This window comes from Phymastichus coffea, unplaced genomic scaffold (genome assembly GCF_024137745.1).
Source record: "Phymastichus coffea isolate CEN01 unplaced genomic scaffold, Cenicafe_Pcof_1.1 PCOF00199, whole genome shotgun sequence".
Lineage (NCBI taxonomy): Eukaryota > Metazoa > Arthropoda > Insecta > Hymenoptera > Eulophidae > Phymastichus > Phymastichus coffea.
In genome coordinates, this window is record NW_026707010.1 from 70,091 (window position 1) to 92,805 (window position 22,715).

Genomic DNA, 22,715 nt, shown 5'->3' on the forward strand with positions numbered 1-22,715 from the left:
TACACCGTGATCATTCGACTCAAGTCGTTCGCTTGAGAGAGACATCGTTGGTTTTTCGATTGTAAATTCAACTGATGTAATTTAATTCACGAAACAAAGGCTTTAAAGTACTGTTTAATTGTCAAACTTGAAATACTCACGCACGCTTGATCGGGGAAAAGGTCAAATGAATAACAAAGCAGGTATTTAGCATTCGACAACAAAGTGGAGTTAGCGAGCCGGGAGAACAAACAAATCTGTCTCTTATCTCGATTGGATCGACGATCGTCAAGTACGATTGCACACCTTGCAGATGTGTGTTACCGCAGTTTCCTAGTTCCGTCCCGCGTTGATTCACCGCTCGGACTTGTGTGAAAAATTCAATTGGCGCGCGCGCGTAGCAGCTTTTTCGATAGAGGAAACGTGGCTCGACACGTAATGTTGTTCACGTTGGATGTAGGTGCTTATCGACCGCGCTTGGCTCGCAAGTCAGTGCACCCTGTACACGGCTAGTGCCTCTGAAAGCTCAATTTAAGAAATGCAACGCGCGCGGCCTAGATAAGCCCGTCGCGATGAAAGCTCGCGTGTGCAAAAAATGACGGAAAATGTTTATGAAAAGGGGCGCGCGCGAATCGTACGGTTCATTGCGTGACATTGATAGACGAGTGCGTGCGTCGATGACAATGCGATGGGAAGTGGGTTTTGACGTTTATAAGGTACATCGCGCGCTGGTTTCTTCTCACTCGATCGCAAGCACGCGTAGCCATGACATTTGAATACAATACCATGCTCGCGCCACTCTCCTTCTCACTCGTGGCGAATTAATGTTGAGTTATTGTGGCCAAGCGAGATAGAAAGAGAGAGAGAGAGATGCGTGGTTCAGGATGAAAGTATTCGTACACGATTGCGTTTGCAATAGGAGCTAGCCTAGGCAAGCGTAGACTCGCCAATCACGCGGCAAAAATAATCAAATTGTCGGCGCGCGCGCACGTTCAAGGTAAGACCGCCGATGATGGGGAAGTGTGCGTTTCGAGGGAGCGGAAGGTCAAATAAAAGCTAATGAGACTCTCCTTCGTCGACGCTCTTTACGGGCTTGAACTTGATAAGACTTGGTTCGAGCGCGATTGCAGCTGACGATGAGTAAATGTAGTAAAATGTACTTACGGAAGAATCGACGACCGATGGTGTTTCGTAGATCTTTGTTTGGTAGATTTTTTTTTGGTAGGTTGTTGAAGGATCAATGAGAAATTTTTCGATTGTTGTCAAGAGCTCGAGGTTATAAAGTGGTTTATAATTTTGAAAGCCTGGACTGATGTAAATATTCCATCGCTATTCTTTTATTATTCATCAACATTTTTTGCAGTTCGAAGAAAAGTTGCTGAATAGAAGTTGAATCAGAATAATCTGTCGTTATGTATATCGAAGGACGAAACTGAAATCGATCGCAAGACAATAAATTTATTATCAGGGCACAAAATGAAAACTCATTATCACTTAAACAATTTTATATTATTTATCGATACATAGAATTTATCGATGGTTTTCTTCAGCTAACAGTGGTTCATCATTCGCTGCTCCTGCTTTTGTTATTTATTTTATCTCTTTGTTTCCTTGGTATTTTTTTTATTTTGCATAATACTCGCTAAACCGTTATGCATATAATTCTTTTTGCCATATGATACATACACAAGAATACATTGTCATCATCAACTCTACATCGTTACATTCTTTCTCTCTGTCATCATCATTACGCACAGAAAAAAACAAAAATGGAGTATATAGAGCTAGGGTTTCCATGATACATGTACAGGCTTCATTTTTATATAACTTTTTGAATAATAATTAATCTTAACTTTTGGAATTATTTTTTTTTAACTAATGTGTACGTCGAGCAAACATGATATACATTACACACCGTTAAATCGATATACAACTTGATGAGGTTGCGACCTCCATTTTCACCGTACACAAGATATTTATAACTTTTTGCGAATATTTCATTCTTATAGATTGTATGCGTGTCGCTTGAATCATTTTTTGTTACTTATTGAAACTTTATAGTTAGTGAAATTGATACTCATTATTAGTTTACATGTTGTTAATTGAATATGTATAGGTATATATAAAGGATTTTTCTTGTGGTGGTACTTTCTTGTCCTAGAATGTGTGCCAATGCATTGATATATTCATAAACTTGGTCGTTTTCTCGAATAAAAACGAACCTCAGTACATTATGTAGAATATATACGACCAGACAACACAACAGTATTATAGAATCGAGGTTTTTCATTGGCAACTAAAAAAAAAAAAAGAAATGAAAGAAAATTAGCCGAAGCGCAGCGCCCAGGGTATATATATGTTTATATATATTTTATTTTTGTTTATCAAAGTAGCATTTCTTGTGTTCTAACTACGCCGTAGTATATACACACCCACAAACAACCAAACCGTTGTACATTGAAAAAAAAAAAAATTTTCTCCTTCGTCAACGTTATTTTTGAACAGACAAGATTTGATTATAAGTTTGTTTAGGTACATCATGAAACTTTATTTATATATATCTTAATTCTGCAATTTAACTTCAGATTTGTTACAATTGTTTATTGGATTCATCTAATTATAGTGCAATTTGTCGTAACAGATGTTTCTTTAACTTATGATCTTCCCGTGACATGCACATAGCTGCACATTCTTTCGTCACACGACTTATAATGCGGAGGAGGATGAAGAGGGACATGCTGCGTCTCGTTATACTCTCACCAGAAAAGAGATTTTATATTATACGCGTTCTTAAAATTGTTCGGTAACACTTTACAGAACTCCACCGTTGGCTCTCATTGATTAATATACGATAACATTATCAATGTCTTATTCTTTGGTGTGTATATGTGTATGTATGCTTTTATCTGTTTAGTTATTTGCGTGTAATAATTTTAAGCATCTGCCGTTACTTTCATTGCTGTTGTCAATTGTGTAACGTTAAGTCACAAGTGAGGATTTATTCTTAAAATCTAATGTAATTTACATTATGTATATATCGTATAAGTTTTGCATTTTTTTGCTATGCTCAAAGAGTTTTCTGATCGACCGGATGCTTTCACTCTTTTTGTTCGGAAACTATCATCAAAACACGTCGCAATTTTATTTTACCCTAAAGTTACTTTGGGTAATTCCACTATAATTTCATACAATTTATGTAAATTAGACTTACATTTTTTAGTGGATATAGGTTCAACTTATGAATTTTTATTACTATTGTGGTGGTCATACATTTTTTTTTGTCTTTCTCGACGCGCCTTATTAATATGATTAGTATATATTTAATTATTATCCATTACCATTTGTCCACAGATGAGACATATCTTTTTATTATTTGTATGTTCATTTTGCAATTACATGTGCACGATTACGGTACTGAGATCACAAGCTGAATACTCGCATTTTTTATATTCGCAAGTTTTCGTTAAAAAACTCCTTTCATAGAGCTTTTCATTATTACATCTTACTTTGCATCATTTTCGAATAAAAGTAATTTGTACAAAAAAACAACTTCACAGCTTATCAATAAACATTGTTTTAAAAAATTGATAATACTTCTTAAGGTTTTTATTGTTGCATATATTATTTTTTGAACAAAATAAGTAGAGAATCCAAGAACAAAGCAAAAAACGATATTACAAAAACATAATAAGGCTGAGTTTTTCATATTTGTTTTTTCGTCATTCACATATAAAAATATTCCAGAGGCAGATTTATTTTCTTCGTTTTTCAACATTTTCAACAATCCCGTAAATCACGTAGCAAAATAAAGTCTCTGTATTGCTTGAAGCTACAAGACTGACCCGATTTCAAGTGTTTTCATGTGAAAACAAAACTAACGTGTTACTTCTTTTTACATGTATAACGATGTATATGGCCGAGGATTATGCACGTGTTACATGTTTTGGCTACGACGGAGGACTAGGTTTCACTATGTATTTCTAATTTTATATGTGTTATTATGAATCTAAATATATATTTTATACGCGTTACGTTTTTCTGGCCTAAAGAAAAAATGTTCCGTTATTCGTCTGAAAATTTATAACGTCTAATATTATCTAGAAGACGGAACGAATCAAATTCCTAAGTTTTGGAATTACAATTTATGACCACTTGTATGCACTGCAAAATAAATGCACAATTAATAATCTTACTTACTTAATTATTGCAACAATTGAAGTTCAACTGAATTTATGCTTATCTAATTATCACAATTATGTTCGATAAGAATCTATATTACTCACTAAAAATACTTTTATTTAAACAAATCGCTTGGTTCTATGGCACACAGAATCTGCAAAAGCAATGAATATAAAAGAACAAATAAAAAAATCTTTCAAAACGATAACAAAGATGCCTTGTAAAAAAAAACAAAAATCAACTGGTGAATAAAAAAAAGTCTATTAACTCTACCTTACAATCTATATTCTTACGAGCTAAGGACTTTATTCGCGTTATACGACGAGGTTCATCGATATTCGCGATAAATGTGACTAGAAGCTTACTCTTCTTTCTCTTCCCTTTTTGTTGTTCAGGAACGAGACGAAAAACGTCAAAATCAAACTAACTTCATAAATGAAACTTACATGATTATCATCCTTAAACAACTACAATTTTTACACATATATGCAACGCATTGAGATATGTGAAAGGGGGAGAGGAGGGGGATATCTAGAAGCGCATTATTTTATTTATTTGTTTTAAGTACTGTTGAGGTGCGACGCTGCTGTCGCGTCGTATATTTTAACTTACTTGGCTAACGATCTGCTTAAATGACTAGTATTTGGTTTAGCTGTGTATTTAGCGTCGTACTCAGCGCATCTGACGCGAGAATAATTGGGAAAAACAAAAATAATTATTAAAAGAAAAGAAGCTCATACGACTAAATTGATTACTTTCGCTCGAATCTAATGATACACAGATCGAAAGAAAGAGCTTAAATAAACTAATTTTAAGTTTAATTTTCGAAAGGTTTCAATCGGTCATCATGTATGAAAAATATTGCTTAGGGTTAGATATTATCGTTTTTTTGTCAACAAAATGATTTAGGCTCTTTCGATTATTATAAGATAGGTGAAAGTTACGTCCACTCCTTAAATGCTAAAAAGATTATAATTTCTTTTATATCGGGGGATTCTCACACAAGACACCTAGGCACCGCAAACAAAAATTAAAAACATACGTGGCACTCTCGCAACATACTTCAAGACAAGAATACAAGTACGACTCAACAACAACTTTTACTTGTTATTTTTTTTTTGTTCATTTTTTTTCAGGAATGTTATAACACTATGGCAAGCGTGATCTCTCTATATATATATATATATATATATATATATATATATATATATATAGAGTTATTTATATATATTGAAACAACAACAACATGAGGCTACACAGTAGACTTTGTTTGTTAAATTCATTTATAATATACATTGTTTCTCGGGTAAATTTTAAAACGTCAAAGGCAAGTTCGATGATTGATGATTCTCTATTCGGTGGGCTATTTAGAGGAACTCTAAGCGAGATATATACGTTTATATAGGAATGCGCGTGAGTTCGAAAATCGAGACAGTCTCATCAGGTGCAACAATAATTGCAGAACGAACGCAGAAACGAAAAATCTATGTGTATCTGTATGTATGTGTTCCGTTTGTATTGTCCTTGCGAATCAACGAGGCACGTACAATCGCTTATATCCCTTGGAATGTATATAAGTAACTACTTTTTTGTTTCTGACTCTCGCGTCGTTGTCAATTCACAGCTCAAGGGGAGGGGATTATAGCTTCTTCTAAAACTGAGGAATGAACAACGAATGCACCTCATTGTATATAACTACAGCGACGAGAAAAACAAAATTTATTTTACCGCTACATAAGATTTTTGTCAAAGCGGAAATTCACTACAATATAACGAACGATTTGTTGTCATGGATGCTTTCGTTGTCTGCGTGAATGATGAACCAATTACATCGAAGAAAGTTCAATTTGACGAAAGAAGGCGTGATTGAGGAGGAAAACTGAGTTTCTTCTTCAATTGACTTGGCTGTTCTCTTCATCATTGGAGAATTTGAATGTTATTCATACAACACTAACGTTGTTTTGTTTTATTTTAGGTTTTTTTTTCCTTTGTGACAATAACACATACTGTATTTATACTTATATGGAAAAAGAGAAAAAATCTTGTTTACCAAACGTTCTTGCCAACAAATCAAACTTTCCCCGAAATTGAAAACATGCTCGATCTTCCAAGTAGACAACTTTATTAACATATACTTGCGGAATCTTCAAGTGATGATATTTAATCGGACGAGTCTGAGTCGGATGCCGCGTGTTCGGTCGATTCGTCGTGCGACTCACCGCCTGATTCTGGTATCGTTGCCGTTTTCTTTGGCGTCGATATCGACGTTGCTGCTACATATGCACCTGGACCTTCCCCTACCGTATGCTCGATTCCAACTCTACGAAGAAACAATTAATCACTCTGATTATTATTAGTTGTCACGCAGCACAATGATTGCATCAAAGAATTTATTACACATAGCGAGCTTTGCATTCGAATCACCAATTTATATTGTTTTCAAGACCTTCAACTCAAAATTTAAGCGTGTAGATATGTATTATAAAGTTTTTTCGTACTCTATCACGTTAGCTAATCATGATGCGCATGCACAGATTTTATTGCGCAAAAGCCAGACACGTTAAATCAGTCAAAGGTTTCTCGAAAGTCTAAAAACTTTCACAAGTATGCCATCTATACATAATATTTTTTCTTCGCTTTGGTTGCGTTGCACTTTACAAGCGTTTACTTTGAAATTTATGCATAGTTGCGCTTGAGGCCATCGTTTCTACAATTAATGAGCGTCGGAAGTGGATGCTTTTTTTAATGGCATTTATGGATTTACGTCTCAATTGTCGCGAAAATCTTTACAGTTGAATAAGAAAATGTTGTGTGTATGTGTGTGTGTTTCTTGTGTTTTATTCATTTTAATAGTGGAAAGTTGGTTGAATTAAAGATGTATTTTATTAATATTGAATATAAAAAACGATATTTGCATAGACTATAGCTGATTAATTTTTTTAAATATTTATACTTATATTATATATTTCTATATTTGTAACTATACATGAAAGACGAAAATATTTCATAATCTATCAACCGTGAGGGTTTACTTCTTTAAGAGTATCATGAAAAATTTTACGATTTTTCAAAACTTTTAAATATATAAAAAAATCACCTTTACCATTTCATAAACATTTTACGCATTCAATGTTGTTTTTCACTTAAAAAATCAGGACTGATTCATAATTTTTCTTTACACCTTTGTAAAATTTATAGAAAAATAAAATATTTATAATTTTAATATTTCAATTTTTTTATATGTGATATGTTATTTGAACTTATGTTTAACCATTAGAAAGAAAAAAAATTATATAACTATGTGACAATGCGTAACGATATTAAAAAACAATTTTACTAAGATTTTTTAATTTTCATATTCAAGATTTTTAAATTGTGTTGCACTCACATGTTATTTCTTTACGAAAGTCACGAATCACTTTTAGGTAAAAATATTATGAAAAACGTAAAAATATCGAATGCATTAGTGAAGATTATGGAGATTCAGTTTTGTGTGAGTATTTACAACTGCTCATAATTATTTGTGATAGAAAATGCATCACATGAGATTATAAATTACTCTCACGGGTACCATAAATCATAAGTATTGCTTTTATCGTAATTTTATTTAAGATATTGCATTTCTGATTAAGAGCCTAATGACTATTTTCATATGAACACACACACGCACACATACACACATCGTTGTTTTTCGTTCGTCAATTCAATTGCTAGTTTCCGAATAAGCTCACACAATTACAAAAAAAGGTGCAATCCTTTTGAAGATAATCGCAGGAAGAAAGAGGTTTACCTGTACTCGTGACGCGATAGATTTCTCACATATTTCTCAGGCGGCTCATCACCGTCGTAATTCTGGAAGCTGACACTGCGTGCAGTCGTGTGTGAGACTTGCGTTGCCGGCATTGTAAACTCAACATAGCAATACTCGGCAAGCTTCTCCGGAATCTGGTCGTACGAGGTCAGGTTCATACGACAAACCAGCTGGTGAGTTGTGTAAGCGCCTGGAGATACACCAAGTTTTTTTATCAAGTTTCTTTTTTTAGAAAAGTTAGGGTATATGTTATGCGAGATTGTATTTTGTGATAAATCGCGGTTTTCGAAGCGTCATATGAGTAATGGAAATTAAATAGCAAAAAAATGAATGAAAATTATGACGAATGATAGTACCCGTCACTATAATTAACAAGCTAACCACACCCTGAGCTTACAAGGGAAATTAAATTGAAAGTTTCAGAGCACAAAGAAAAAAGTAGGACAATCAGTAAAACAAGCTCGCCTCTGTTGTTATTGATCAATATTCGCTCGCAACTTGAAAATTCTATCTGAGCATCTCATTGCCGTCTGCTTATCGCTAACTCATTATAGGAAATCTATGCAATGAACGCACGCGCGAATCTTTATTCGATGACCTAAATAGGGAACCTACTATACAACTGTGGACTTTGTGTTCTATACGATAAATGTCCCTGTTTAGCTTAAACAGTTGTCAAAATTCTATATCATTAAAAAAATTGTTAATGTAATTGTATTGTATAAAAGATTTCTTCAAGATTTAATTCAAAATTCAATAAAAATCTACTTAATTATTTAACAAAGACTTACCCTGTCCTTCCTTAGGTAACCTTGGCATTCTCCAAACAATAGCTCTATGTTGATGTTCATACTTGGCTTGTCCAGAAGTTGTCTCCATAAGTTGCGAATCTAACGTTTCCATAGCACCAAGAATACGTTCAATGCCTTTAACTTTACCGGTGCGCCTATGTGCCGATTTGACCGAACCATATCTAAAATGTTTCTCAACACGGAATAAGTAGATCCAACATTCAGGTATAGGAAATCGAACCATTACGTCTTCGCATGGGACTCGACCGAGTTTGCGAGATGCAAAGCCTGGCACGAGAATGTCGGCACGCAGTTCGACCTGTACGTCATTGTATTACAAAAATAAATTAGAATTTTGGTTGGAATCTAATTGATAAAGTTATTATTTAGTGAGCTTGGAATATTGAATGAATCGGTGATTTTATTAGTTACCTTGTTACCAGTGACACACATAACAGCTTTCAGTTGTAACGGCAATTCACGATTTTTTGGTGGCCTCACACGGAACCTCAACAACTCGATGTAACATGCATCCGGTGGTTTAAATCTTTGTTTTTTTAGTAAAAGAACCCGTTAGTATTATTAACAGAAGTTAGACTATATATGTATTAATTAAACATACTTAATAATTTTCGTTTTCTCAAACTCATCCTGTTGTATGCACGAATGAAATTCAACATTCTCAAGTCTAATCCACTCTTCGGTTGCTACGGGAATGATGTCGTGCCTGCCGACAACTTCTTTTCCCTGTCTTCGGATATCATTTACTCCTAATTCCACGTCAGGCATACCTGAAATCCAATGGTTTAATAATTATGTTGTTAGATTTAGCTTATTCTTTTAAAACAACAATTTACCAGACAAAAATCCAAGGAAGAACAATCTAACTCTCGCGATTTGTTTCTCTACATGTCCTTCCCAGTTCTGTTCGACATAAATTTCGTCGACGACGCTAATTTGAACTTCTTCCATTTTGTACGTTAAAGCTCGATCACGATGGACGTTCAATCGGAACAAGGCTTCCTCGATCGTTACTGAGAATTGTTTGAGATCCTCATAACTCATGGACCCCAGTTTAAACAACTGTGACATCTGCGAAGAAAGGCGTGTAGATAGTGACATTTTTTTTATTTAATTAAGAGTGAATGCTAAAATGAATGAATAGATTATCGATAAGAAAGCAATGAATATATTGAAAATGTATAATATTATTGCTTTTTCATTAACTGAGTGAATGCTTTAAGCATCTTGCACACGACGATGATGATGTGTAATCAAAACACATTGTGCAAGTTTAATGATTCATTCTGTTGTGAAATTATTTTGAACAATCAAACAAAAAGTTTTATGGACTAAGCTTTGCTAGCCAAATTCAAAATCTATGAAGGAAAAAATTAAAGAAAAAGACTAAGCTTTGAGCACGACATGATGATTTTGATCTTTTTTTTCAATCTCAGTTTACTTACTTTCAAGCTAGAAAATGAAAGTAATATATCGCTGACTGCGTATCAATAATGTTAGTCACTTGAGAGAGAGGATAAAAGTGTGGATTACACATATAATAAACGTTTGTCAAGTTAAACAAGATTAAAGCCATGAATTCAATGGAATTGTTTGGCCAATATGACGACCAGGAGGCTTTTTTGCATGGAACATTGTCCACGTAAGAGAGTCTCTTCGAAGTCATATCAGAAACATCCATAAAGATAAATACTTGAGGACGTTACCATAAAAAAAAATTAAATCAATCAACTTTCAAAAAAATTTTTTGGTAACGAATCCAAGCAATTTGAAGAAAGCATAAAATCATTTTTGTCTTTAACAATCTTATTACCACAATCATTTTTATTCGAAAATTCTACATGCAATATTCAAAAATAATTGTGTAGCGAAAAAGAAAAAAAATGCCGCTCATCTTCAAATACAAAGGTTTAAATCTTTGCTGAACTTGAAAACGCGTGAGAACAGAGAGAAATAATAAATAGCTAATGAACATCGAAACCATACCTGAGGAGCATGTTCAACAGGCAATCCAAGTTTCTTCAAATCACTACCAAACTCCTTAACACCTTGATAATCTCCTTGAATAGCATAAGCAGCGAACTGACTGAGTTTATCGGTAATTCTACCAGCTTTAGTGACTTGACCAGGTCTAACGCCTGGTCTTTCTTTGTAGAATATATACTGTAGTTTCACGGTGAATATCTTGCCGTACTGGTCATACTGCTGGGCCGCAATTTCTGAGACCGAGTAGCAAGCCAGCAACGGCAATTCTTGAAATGGATCCTTGTCACCCTTGTTATTAAAGATTTGTAAAATTGGATTGTCGCCTTGATAAACGAGGGTTACGAAGATCTTCTTCCAGAAACGTTGTCCAGTGATTTTCTTTTTGATTGGCATACGTAACTGCATCTCCCAACTTTCACCATCGTAATGGATGCGTGGAAAATCCTCGAGCGGTTGACTTAAATCTTCGTCGAACAATGGTGTTGGTGGTGTTTCCTTCAAAAATAATTTTTTTTTATTTCACAGTTTAACGTAGTTATGGAAAAAATGTTTACAGAAAAAGTACTCACTTGAGAATCTGTTCTAGTCAATTCCGATGGTAGAGCACCTTCGGTTGGCAATGCAGCATCTTGAACAGCGAAACCAGTTTTGTCAAAAGGATTGAATCGTGGTGAGCTATCAGCATAGGCAGCATTCATCGGGCTCTTAGGTGGTGGTGCTAAAACAGGCACTGGACCTCCTTCGACCATTCCATATTGATCGCCGCCTTCTTTTGGCCTACAATTTACAAAAATTAATTTCAGACAATTGTTAAATTTCAAATTGCAAAAAGCAGAACTCTTACTTGATGTGGATAGTGAAGTCAGGACCCTCGTCGGAGTCACGTGAATGTCTCCTGGGTGTAACGTCTGGTGGTGGTGCAGTCATGCTGAGAAACGAATCAAAACCTGCGCCATCTTCATCGTCGAAGCCAGACACTGGCCCTGATTTTGACACTGCCGATGAATCACCCCAAACTAAAAATCACAAACGAGAAGTAATAATTAAATTTATTACAACAAAATCTAAAGATTGAAGTAAATCACCATCGCTACTTGTATCCATGGCTGTATGACCGGCCGATCCACCAGTGAATGGATCATAAAATGGATCAGCTCCAGTACTCGTAGACTCTGCTGCTTTATCGAATTTGGATGCGAATGCATCGAAGGCGTCACTTGTGTTCTCGGCGGATTGTGTTGTTGTTTCAAAAGTCGAGTTTTCTGCCCTATGAATGAAAATGTAAAATTTTTTTATGTAATAATTTAAATATAATAACTTAAAGTATTATAATTATAGTCTCACTAAATATAAAAGGATTTCAACTTATTTTATTTAATTAAAACCAGAACTTTTATACTTAGGGTAACTTTCATCTCACTACATCATCAACTACGTAAGCAATTAAAAAGCTCATAATCTTAATTACTCGTATACGAATAACGCCAATGTAATTTACATTTTAATTTGCCCTGAAAATCCACTATTTGTATTATACAAATTTATATAAAAATTATACAAATACTTTAATTTACTTTAATTTAATTTATATTAATAAATAATGATCAAAATAGCACTTTTGACGTTCTGAACAACTTATAATTTGAAGATCAAACAAAAAATATCTTTGTGCATTCTTACCCGTATCCAACGACAGGAAATTCAGTAGCTGTGATAGGGCTAACCGGTGCAACATTTTGTGCAGGAGCACCAAAAAGGTCAGCAAAGCCGCTACCACCGGTGCTGGCATTAGCACCACGAGTTGGAGGTGGTGGTGGTGCTGGTTTTGGTGGTTTCGGCGGAGGACCCGGCGTTTGGAAGGTGTCTGTTGTTGACAAATCGTTGAAATAACCAGATGACGGAACTTGTTCTTGTACCGTTGGCTCAACTACGGCTGTAGGTATTACTTCTGGCATTTCCATTGCAACGGCTTCTGCTAAATTTCAATAAGGATAAATTAGTTGTAATTGTGACTTAAAAGCATATAAATAGCTAATGATCAAGATTTTTTAAGCATTAAAAAATAAAATTTAGTGATTAATTTTAGCTTCCTAATTTGTAGTAGACCCTTTATTTAGTAATAATTTTAATAACTTAAAAAAGTTTCATATATATTCCGTAGAGTTAAACTAGTAGTGATGTGGGTAAAATGGCTAGTCAACAAAATCATACAAACCAGCAACTGGTGATCCACTTGTGAGGGAAGGCCTTTTATCTTGAACGAGACCAAGATCGACATGACCCTCCGTCGGTCCGACATCGGAGAACGGATTATCCGACAACACCGACGTTAAGGGCGGCGCGTCCGTAGCTGGTATCTCATCCGATGTCGACGACGCCACCGTCATTTCCACTTGGCCTTGTGTCTCCGTTAACCCAGTTGTAAAGTTAGCATTGACTACAGGTTGCTGATCAGTTGACGGTGGTGCCGGCGCATCGAACAAACCCAGCATATCTTGTGTGGCAGATGATGGTTGTTGTTTGGATGTAACGTCATGCACGAGATCCGGCACGCTGCCATCAACGTCGAGGAGGTCGGCGAAGCTGTGCTCCGGCGTTGGTGACGGCGAGTGCATCAGCGTTGGACTCGGCGTTCGTGTTGCTTGCAACCGATCCAGCATCTGATTCGAGGTCTCGTCCATAGCTCCCGTCACCGATAGGATCAGATCTTTTGTGTTGCGCGGCGGGGGTGGTGGTGCGCCTGGTCTCGGTGGTGGTAGCGGACGTGATGGTTTGTTTGGTGGTGACGTATCATGTATTGATTGTGGTGGACTTGTTACCTGTTATAAGTTGCATTGATTTTTATAATTAATTGTTTAATGGAATAATAATAAAAAAATTATTAATAAAAACATCTATAGGGTTCGGGTTAGAATTGACAAATTTACCTGGACTGATGATTCTTCGAAGATATTCACCGTTGTCGTAGGTGGTACAGATGCCACTTCGGGTGTGATAAAAATATTTTGTTCGGGTCCAGGTACAGCTGCTGCTTCAGGAGCACCGAATGAAGCAAATGGATTTGTATAGTCAGTAGCAGAAGCTTGATACGATGTATCAGCCACAAAACTTAAGAATGGATTGGCATCAGTATTGGTAGAAACCGGATTAGGATCGCCAAAATCCTGTAGGAAGGGATTTGATGTAGGTGGTCCTGCTTCTGCTCCGGCGGAATAATCGTCCATAAGAAATGGATTCCCTCCTTTGGAATCCATTTTTAACGAGAAATTTAGTTCAACAATTCACACAGTTTTTTTTTCACTTAGTCCTGGATTGGTGTGAGAATTTTATCAGCGGGTGCTTCTCCGATATCCTGACACAATATATCTTTCTCTTCAGCTCTAGGATCGAAATCTGGATCTTCGTCGACAGAATAGAGTTTCTTTGCGACGAGTTCGATAACTGGATGTGGTTTAACTGGTTCTGGTTCCGGAATCTGACTCAATTCGTTCTCAAGAATTTTCAATTCAGCTTTTCCTGGCAAAATATTCTCCGCAATAGATGTGTCAAAGGGATCTTTGTAAGAGAGTTCAACTTCTTCTTCGATCGTACTCGGTTTGACGTTTGGAGCTAAAGGTTCACCTGCAACTTCAACGTCGGTGTCTAAAATACTATCTTGCCTCTTGTCAAGTGCTTTTCTTTTATTTATAAGCGATTCTATAACCTCAGAGCTTTTGATAATTTGAGGTCGACCTGTCACGGTACCAAAGTCACTTTGCCTACGATTTTGCGGAAGTGGTTTATCTCTTGACTCTAAATCTTGATCACTGACACTATGTGAAATTCCAATAACAGATTCCTCAGCTAAAAGTTCCGATTCAATAATTTTCAATTCTGTTTTTCCAGGTGCAGTATTTGCTACAAAACTTGTATCGAAAGGATCGATGTCAGAACCGTCTACTTCGTCTTCTGTTGGAAGGACTTCTTCGATCGATTTTTGAGGATAATAAGGTGTTAGAGGTTTACTTGGTAATGCTTTTTCTTCTTCACTAGATGCTAGAAGATCTGGTTTAGGTGTTGGTATATTAAAGGCAACTATCTTCGGAGCAATGTCAAGAGCTTCTGGTCTGGATGGTTTTCTACCACTAATTCTTGGAACTTCTTCGTCAGCTTGTACGGCAACAGGAACCTTAGGAGTAATCGGTGGTGGTCTTATCGGTGGTGCTGCTTTCTTTTCCTCTGCTCTAGGATCAAAATCGTCGTCTTCTAGATCGTCTAGCGTCGGTGTTTTCTTTTCACCTAAAAGTTCTTTTTCAAGAACTTTGAGTTCTGTTCTTCCCGGAGGTAATTCTTGGATATTTGAGGTATCAAATGGATCGACGTATGAGATCTCCTCAACTGGTTTGATAGGTTTATCTGCTAACTGACTTAAATCTGTGGCTGAACCTCCTAGTAAGTCTTTCTTTGTAACACTAAGACTATTTGATTGATTCTTTAATAATCCAGTTTCATAATCACATTTCAATCCACTAGGATCTGTAAGAGATATCGATACTTCAGATATGGGAACCTGTTCGAGTTCTTTCTCAATAAATTTGAGTTCTGTTTTGCCAGGTAAGATGTTCGCTGCGATAGTAGTGTCAAAGGGATCGTCTTCGTTGATGATACTCGCAGCTTCGAAACAAGCTTCAATTATCTCTTCCTGGAAACCAAGATCCTCCGGTTCCTTAGCAGCAAATGGATCCTCAGGTTCTTCTAAAACGACTGTCTCGTCTGGGGCAGTTAAATCGAATTCGTCGTCGTCTAATGTTGGAACTTCGTCCAATAGTGTCTTGTCTTTGAAGCTTTCAAATTCAGATATGTCCAACGGTTTGTTCAAATCGTTATCAGTTTCTTCGTTTGCTGCAGGTGTGATAGGTCTAGGCGATACTGGTGGAAGTTGAGTTAAGTCTATTGGAATGTCAGGCAAATCACTGTCGTCGTCTAATAATGTTTTTTCAACTTCAATAGGTTCTGTTTCTGTATTATTTGAAGGTATAGGCTCTGCGTCAGCGTCAAAGCTTTCTAATAAGAGATCTCTATTTATTCGTGGTCTATTACGTCCAATTTTACAGGTACTCTGATAATCAACGCGTCCAGCAAGTACTTCAACAGCATTGCCCAAACTAACTACTTTTCTGCCCTTCTTGTCGACAGTCTTGAGTACTTTATCTGCGTTGCTAGTATCGAAAGGATCGTCACCTAATTCTTCCTCTGTAGGACTTTCTGGAATGTATGCTAATTGGACCTCCTGAACAACTTTTTGGAGTGTCTCAATGTAATCTGTGTCGAAGATATCATCTTCTTCCTCGAACTCGTCGTCGTCAGGTACTTCTACAATACCATCCTCGGTCACGGGTAGAGGTTTAACTGTTTCCTCCTCGGGTTCGTCTTTGACTTCGATGGGATTACCTTGCTCGTCAAAACCAGCGTAACGTTTGGCTAATTCTTGTTTCTTGGCAATAACCTCGGGTGATTCCTCAGGATCAGGTTCGGGCTCCGGCGCCTTGCGTTGGAAGAACGAGGTTGACTTGATACGATCTAAGTCGTCTTGAGTCTTTTTGAGAACTGAGTCGATACCCGATGTGAGTGCCTGGAATTTCTTCCACTCGTCGTTACCGGTTGCAGCAGTAGCAGCCTCAGTGGTGCTTGCTTCCTCGGCTTGCTTTTGTTGGGCCTCCGCTCGTTCGCGTCTGTAACGCTCAAGCTCCTCTGGATCGAACTCCTCGTCGTCCTCTCCCTTCTTGCCCTTCTTCTGCTTTTTCTTTTTTTTCAGGCCCTTAGCTAGCTTGTGCATCCTCTAAGAGCTAACGTGGTGTGGAGGCCTCTGTAAATTATTACATAAGATATTTTTATTTGAATATACGTTTCGGTTAGTGAATTAGTAAAAAGAAAATAAACTTTTTTTTGAATCTAGCTAATCAATTTTTTAAATTTAAATATTGAAAAATATCACAAACACGTTATATATTATTATAATTAGTTTACGGAAATGTTGACAACAGCTTTTTTATAACATATTATTCATGATATATTATAAATTTTTTTAAATAGTTCATTTTTTTATTGATTATCTTTTATTAAAAATAATTATTTTCTGGTTAAAGCAATTAGAATAGAAAAGGTTAAGGGCATATCAAATTTTTTCTCTTGGCATACGATAAAAGTGCAAGAAGTTATCCTAGCAAATTGGTTTGCTAGCAACTTCCAAGCAAACATAATATCAAGCATTCAGATATTATTTTACAATAGTACAGTTTAGTTAAACAACTTTTACAGGATCAAAATTACAGGAACAAGCATAAGCACACCATCAGTTAGATTCAAGTAAGTTTTTTTCTGTATGATTAATTAAAACTTATTTGGCCTTACTTGTCTCATTTGGGTTTTTGCGAATATTGCGCCGACTTTCTACGTTTTTTTTTAAATATTACTACTGCTCTAACATTTCCTACGGGAATAATATAATGTTAAGGCGATCATCATCTTTCGACAACATTTCGGGGTTTTCATTTAACAATCTTAATGAAAGCAATTGTCATGCAACTTACAATGTGTACATGAATATTCAATGTAACATTCAATTTTTTATATTTACACTCAGCCATTGCTCAGGGACCCTGAGCAATGGCTCACCTTGCGGCAAAGTAAATTTCAATCAATAATCGTGAAAGTAAAGCCACACGCGGAATATATGTCAGTGTAAACTTGACTCGATGCCAAACTGATCGGACAGAAGGATAGTCTCGATTCCATTTCTCTCTACACGTGGTGTCCACAATACTACTATTACATTTTTCGTTAACACACTCTCGGTATAATCACTTTGGGGCATTTGTTTTCTCTACAGTTTCTTCGCGTTATTTTTACCTTATTTGTCTTTTAGTCTTCGGTTTAGGTATGTAAATGAATTTGAAGAAGTAAAACTAAAAATACGTAAAGTTCATGTGTAATCAAAAAGTAAAGTATTGTGAACGTTCAACATTTACTCTACGAAGTTAAACGTTTATATCGGATGTACGAAGAAAGCGATTCATCTTTCTATCAAATCACCGTTCATCCCTAGTACACTGCAAGTCTATTTTTGCTATAAGCTTTAAGGCACAAAGAAATAAAAAAAAATCAATCGCAAACGTTCTGCTCATCCATACGTAATATCGAATTGGAAAATACGTCATACAGAAAAATAAAGCCACGCGACGCTAACAAGTGTAAAAAAAACTCAAAGTCCACATAAACACTTTCAATAAATCAATGCTAATGTATTGCAAATCGACTGAAAGAGAGAAAAAGAGCGTATGAGAGAGAGAAAGAGAGAGAGAGAGAGAAAGAGAGAGAGAGAGAAAGAGAGAGAGAGAGAGAGAACAAAGATAGAAAAGCAGGTAGGTATGTGTATATAAAGAGGAGAATATCGATTGTTAGAAGAAGGCTCACTGCAGTATTTAAATCAATAATTAACCCCCACCGACGTAAAGATCTTTTTTAAAAAAAGGATGGAAATAACTTTGTCGATTATTTATTTACTCAGCTGCGATGTTGTAATTTCCGTTGCACGTACATGACATTCTAATTGATTGATGCGGGCTTTAGAAGCGTAATCTAAGAGAAAAAAAGAGTATACAGTGCGATTGATCGCCCATACCCGTCATGTGTCGTTGCACTTGTCCTTTGAGAGAGGAAAAGAGAGAACAAAAGAGAGTCAAGTCGTATGGTTAGAGAACTATAATACGTAGTGAAATCGAAGAGTCGATTATTAAATTTGACCTAACTCTCATTACAGTGATTATATATTCACTCGCTTACTTGGTTCTTGAAAAAAAAGAAATGATAGAATATTTTTTTTATACATTGAAATATCATTTAGAAATCAGCTGTAGTTCGAATTTTATTGCAAATTTTAATTATTACATATTTCGATATAGAAACTTTCCAAGAAGCTTGAAACCAATTAATTATATATGTTAAAGTATGCTGTTTTCGCTGTTTCTATTAATTATCAGATTACGTTAATTGTATTACAATACTATGTCCAATGCTTATAAAAGCTCTTTTTTTTGCCGAATGTTTTTCAACAATTCTCTACATCAAATATCACAAAAAAATCTCGCATCGCCGAGAAAAACTAAAAAAAGGAGAGCAACACACATGTGCGCATACTCATCAATAAAATAATTCGGGGGTAGGGGAGAGTGGATTGTTGAAGCCCAAGAGAGAAAAGATCAGGTGGGCGTCGTTGCACACTCATATCGATTAGGCCGCATAGCTACCCACGAGCGCGCCACCCCTAGGAAACCGGTCGGGACAGCTCGTTTCTATTTCTCCCTCTCCTTAAGTATTTTTTTGTTGGGGGTGGGGATTGTCTTGTCAAATATACAAGGGTTCACGCTCAGGTGCGCTTTTAGCAAGCTCAAGGCCATGACTGTAGGTACAACGAGGGGATTATTATGGCGACAAACATTCGTTTTTGGTGAACGAGAATTCATTTACCGTTTTTTTAGAGTGCGTAAGTTTGACTACTTACTAATGTTCGACGAAGTATTGAGAAAGTCTGCTTAATTTTTTTATATCGGATACAGTGATCGAGGTAGGATAAATGAAAATTCTTTCAATTGCATTGTCTCCATCGAAATGTGATGATATAATTTTTTTTAAAGCGTTTGCGTAAAAAATTTCGAAAGTTAGTGTAAGAATCAGATGATCACTGATACCAACAGAAATTCATTTTACATTCAGCTGAGTTAAATTTATAATTTAAGCTCAAACTGAACTGTTCATTCACGTTACTAGACCAAATAATGACCGTGACAGTTAACAAAGAGTTATAGAGTTAGTACATCCTATTCAGCATTACATCAAACGCCGTGGTGTCTTGCACCTATCTTGCATTTATAACAAAAAATTCAGTGAATCCATCTAATTAGCACACAAAACAATCTTTTCGCACGCGCGAGAATAATTTAATTTCCGCAAGAAACATGAACTATTAAGCGTGTCGCGTAAGAACAGCACTCCTTTATCGTTATTTCTGATATTCACAAGATCTGTAAAACCAAAGCATTCGTGTGATATTCTTCTGATACAATTTTTGCGAGTGCACAAGTGATAATGCCACTTCACTATCGTCGTCGTGCGATGGTAGTTTGGTTAATTAGAGTTCGTTAGTCGAGAGACTCTTAAAACGTTACGGCGCGTTTTTTGAGATTGAGATGTACTTTTTCTTCGACGAGCGAGATATTTGCAAGACTGATAAGATTTTATTTTGGAATTTACTGCGCGATGTTCTGTTAATTCACGGTCATAAAATTAAGTTTAAGGGGTTCGTATAATGGACTATCTTTTTTATCATAGAAATTTATTCAAAAGGTCGTAATAGCCCGGTTTTTATTGAATATTTGTTATGTTTATGGAAATACGATATTTGTTTGATTGGATTTTATAAATAGAACAAAGGACAATTCAAACTACGAGTGTACGTGCGTTTGGTTACACATACAACAATATTGACAATAATGTACAAACACTGAATTCTTTCATTCAACACTCAGAAAAAAGAAATTTCATCGGTACACTTTCACATCGTCAATTCGCAGCGTTTATCTAGCTAGCCCATATAATCTTTTTTCAGCGAGACTCAATTGAGATAAAATAAATCCAAGGATAAAAACAAAACCTCATATCTACAACGAGGAATCGATTAGCAATAACAACAAATCCACAATCCAACAGGAGAAAAAGACCTCGAAATTTTCATATTATCGACAAAGTAGGAAACACATACAATAAAATTTCTCGTTTACACTCAGCAGCAGCAGAAGCAGCAGAACGCCTGCGGGGAGACGATCGATCCTCGTCTTCGGCCGAAACGAAAGTGTCGTGTGCGGGAGCTAAAATAAGGGAGGGGGCCGGAGGGGGGGGGGAGAAGGAGTGGCCCTCGCAATTCACCCTCCCCCTTCCCTTCCTCCTTTACTCTCGCTTTCGATGCGTGCCTGCGCAACGCACGCCGGCCACGTTGTTCCACTGCTCCGTGACGATTAGGCTTGATACCTTTTTCATTCCTATTCCAGCACGTGAGAATGAATAACTCCGCGCGAAAGCCCGCGGTGCGCATAGTGCTTGTGGCGAATAAATTGGTAGGCAATTGTCCTGCATGCCAAACGAGGAGCCTTTAAGTACCAACAAATCTAATAATAGATGAGGGAGTGTATAATAACACTAAAAAACTTTTATATTTTTATGCACGCGAGGTTTTCATTATGCACGCATTTTGTTTTTATTTCGAAGCATTTTGTTCTATATTTGCTCGCGAAGCGTTGATTAATGAAAAGCTGTGAGCGTTTCAGCTGCGTTATGTGCACAGCAAACGAACTAATGAAATCCAGCCAGAGTTATAACTAAGGTACTCCTCCCTCCTGCCCCCCTTGAAAAGTGTTGAGCAAAGAAAGGAAAGTCTTATTCTTAGCGAGTAAAATTTCAACACGCGAAAAATCCGCAGTATATCAAAGTTTTTCAGTAAAGATCAACAGATTGCTACAAGTAACAGGGTCCTAACGGAAAATGAGTAGATGTAACAATGATCGAAGATAACTTTTTCTTTCTGTTGGTGTCATTGCGCAAATCACCTCGAGCGGTTGCCATGAAGCGCCACTTGAAGAGAATTAAAGCCAAGAGAGAAGAAGCAATCTCAAGTCTCAATGGAAAATTTCAATTTGAACGCGCGGCAGAAACGACGAAAGGAAGGAAAGCGCAGAAGCTCATAAGGAACTTGCTAGCGCGATTGCTTATCAAGTCTTCTCATTGGATCGACTTTCTGCCAAGTGAAAAGTCGATGATTGAAAAAAAAAAATTTTAATGTTACTCGAACGGAAAACTATACCGAAGTGCACGGCTCAATAATTGTCCATTCGCTCATTCGATTACCCATTGGAGACTTTTCACGCACCATGAAATTATTCGCCGCGAGCATGATTTCTTTTAAATAACTCCAAGTCAATGTCTCGAAAGCTTTTTCCTTTCATGCGATCTTCTAATAGGGTTAGGCTATTTGCGTGCATAATAGCGAGAAAGTTTTTACACTCAAATCGCGGAATAAAAAATAATTCGCCAAACTTCACGTGCACAAGTCCATCATTGCCAAAAATAAGAATGTCGCACGCTCTTTCAGGAGCAAACTTCAAGGCCACGCACATATCCCGCAACAATTAACATTCAGCATCCGCACAGGAATTAGAAAAAAAGAATGATCGACCTTGATTGCAGTCTCACCTGCCACACACAAAACACAGTTGTATTCTCAGCCAGTTTTAGCAGTCGACTATGCTTGGTGGAGAAAGAGAGAGAAAGCGCGCACATGCAAATCTCTTTGACTACATGGTGGGCATCGATCATCTCTCACTCGTTCACCACCTAAAGAGCGGCATGCTTCTCTACGTACGTATTGAAATGTACTTACGATTGTCGGGCCATTAACCAGCCGAGCATTTTTTCCGCGTCATGTCACCACGGTGATTAAAACGCACAGCCCCTCGTTGTAGCGAATTCCCGTCGAGCCGAATAAAATGCAACTTAAAAAAGACGAGAACGAGAGAGGCAGAGCAGCAGCTATCCGTAGGTCGCCGTGCGCTATTTCCAGCATCGATCGACTTTACTAAAACGCAACGGGGAGCTAGTACAGTGCGGAACGGCGCATGTGCCATATCCTTTGCGTCGGCGCGCTTTATCATAACCACCCACCCTCCCTCTGAGCTGCGCCAGCGGCTTATATCTTGCTTGGGCTTGTAAAGGTGGGGTAAGGAGGGGGGTCAGGATCATCACTTCTCACTGCGAGGGACAATCGAATGTGAGATTTTTGCTTTGGGCGAGTGTGCAAATCCTACATTGTTTTGCCCCTATAAATTTGCTTTTTTTCTACTTTCGAGTTTATTGAATTATTA

General features: G+C 36.8%; 1 protein-coding gene across 1 annotated transcript; it reads right to left on the reverse strand.

The window, feature by feature from the left end:
- Window positions 1-1,473: 1,473 nt before the first annotated feature.
- Window positions 1,474-22,407, reverse strand: LOC131673804 (protein stoned-B-like). The gene is made up of 16 exons (XM_058952099.1): window positions 22,235-22,407; window positions 16,253-16,612; window positions 14,072-16,201; window positions 13,695-14,039; window positions 12,983-13,586; window positions 12,448-12,742; window positions 11,853-12,034; window positions 11,612-11,783; window positions 11,337-11,544; window positions 10,768-11,262; window positions 9,618-9,852; window positions 9,383-9,551; window positions 9,193-9,307; window positions 8,761-9,079; window positions 7,949-8,159; window positions 1,474-6,478 (listed from the first exon to the last, which is right to left on the reverse strand). Exons 2-16 carry the CDS (start codon window positions 16,580-16,582, stop codon window positions 6,319-6,321), a joined length of 5,970 nt encoding a protein of 1,989 aa, XP_058808082.1. The 5' UTR covers window positions 16,583-16,612; window positions 22,235-22,407; the 3' UTR covers window positions 1,474-6,318.
- Between the last annotated feature and the right edge of the window lie 308 nt (window positions 22,408-22,715).

Coding starts and splice junctions, on each gene's coding strand:
- LOC131673804 (XM_058952099.1), bottom strand. CDS start 16,582: ATGCACAAGCTAGCTAAGGGCCTGAAAAAAAAGAAAAAGCAGAAGAAG. Junction 12,035..12,447: donor TTTCCTGTCGTTGGATACGG/GTAAGAATGCAC, acceptor TTTCATTCATAG/GGCAGAAAACTCGACTTTTG. Junction 9,308..9,382: donor GAGAAAACGAAAATTATTAA/GTATGTTTAATT, acceptor AAAAAAACAAAG/ATTTAAACCACCGGATGCAT.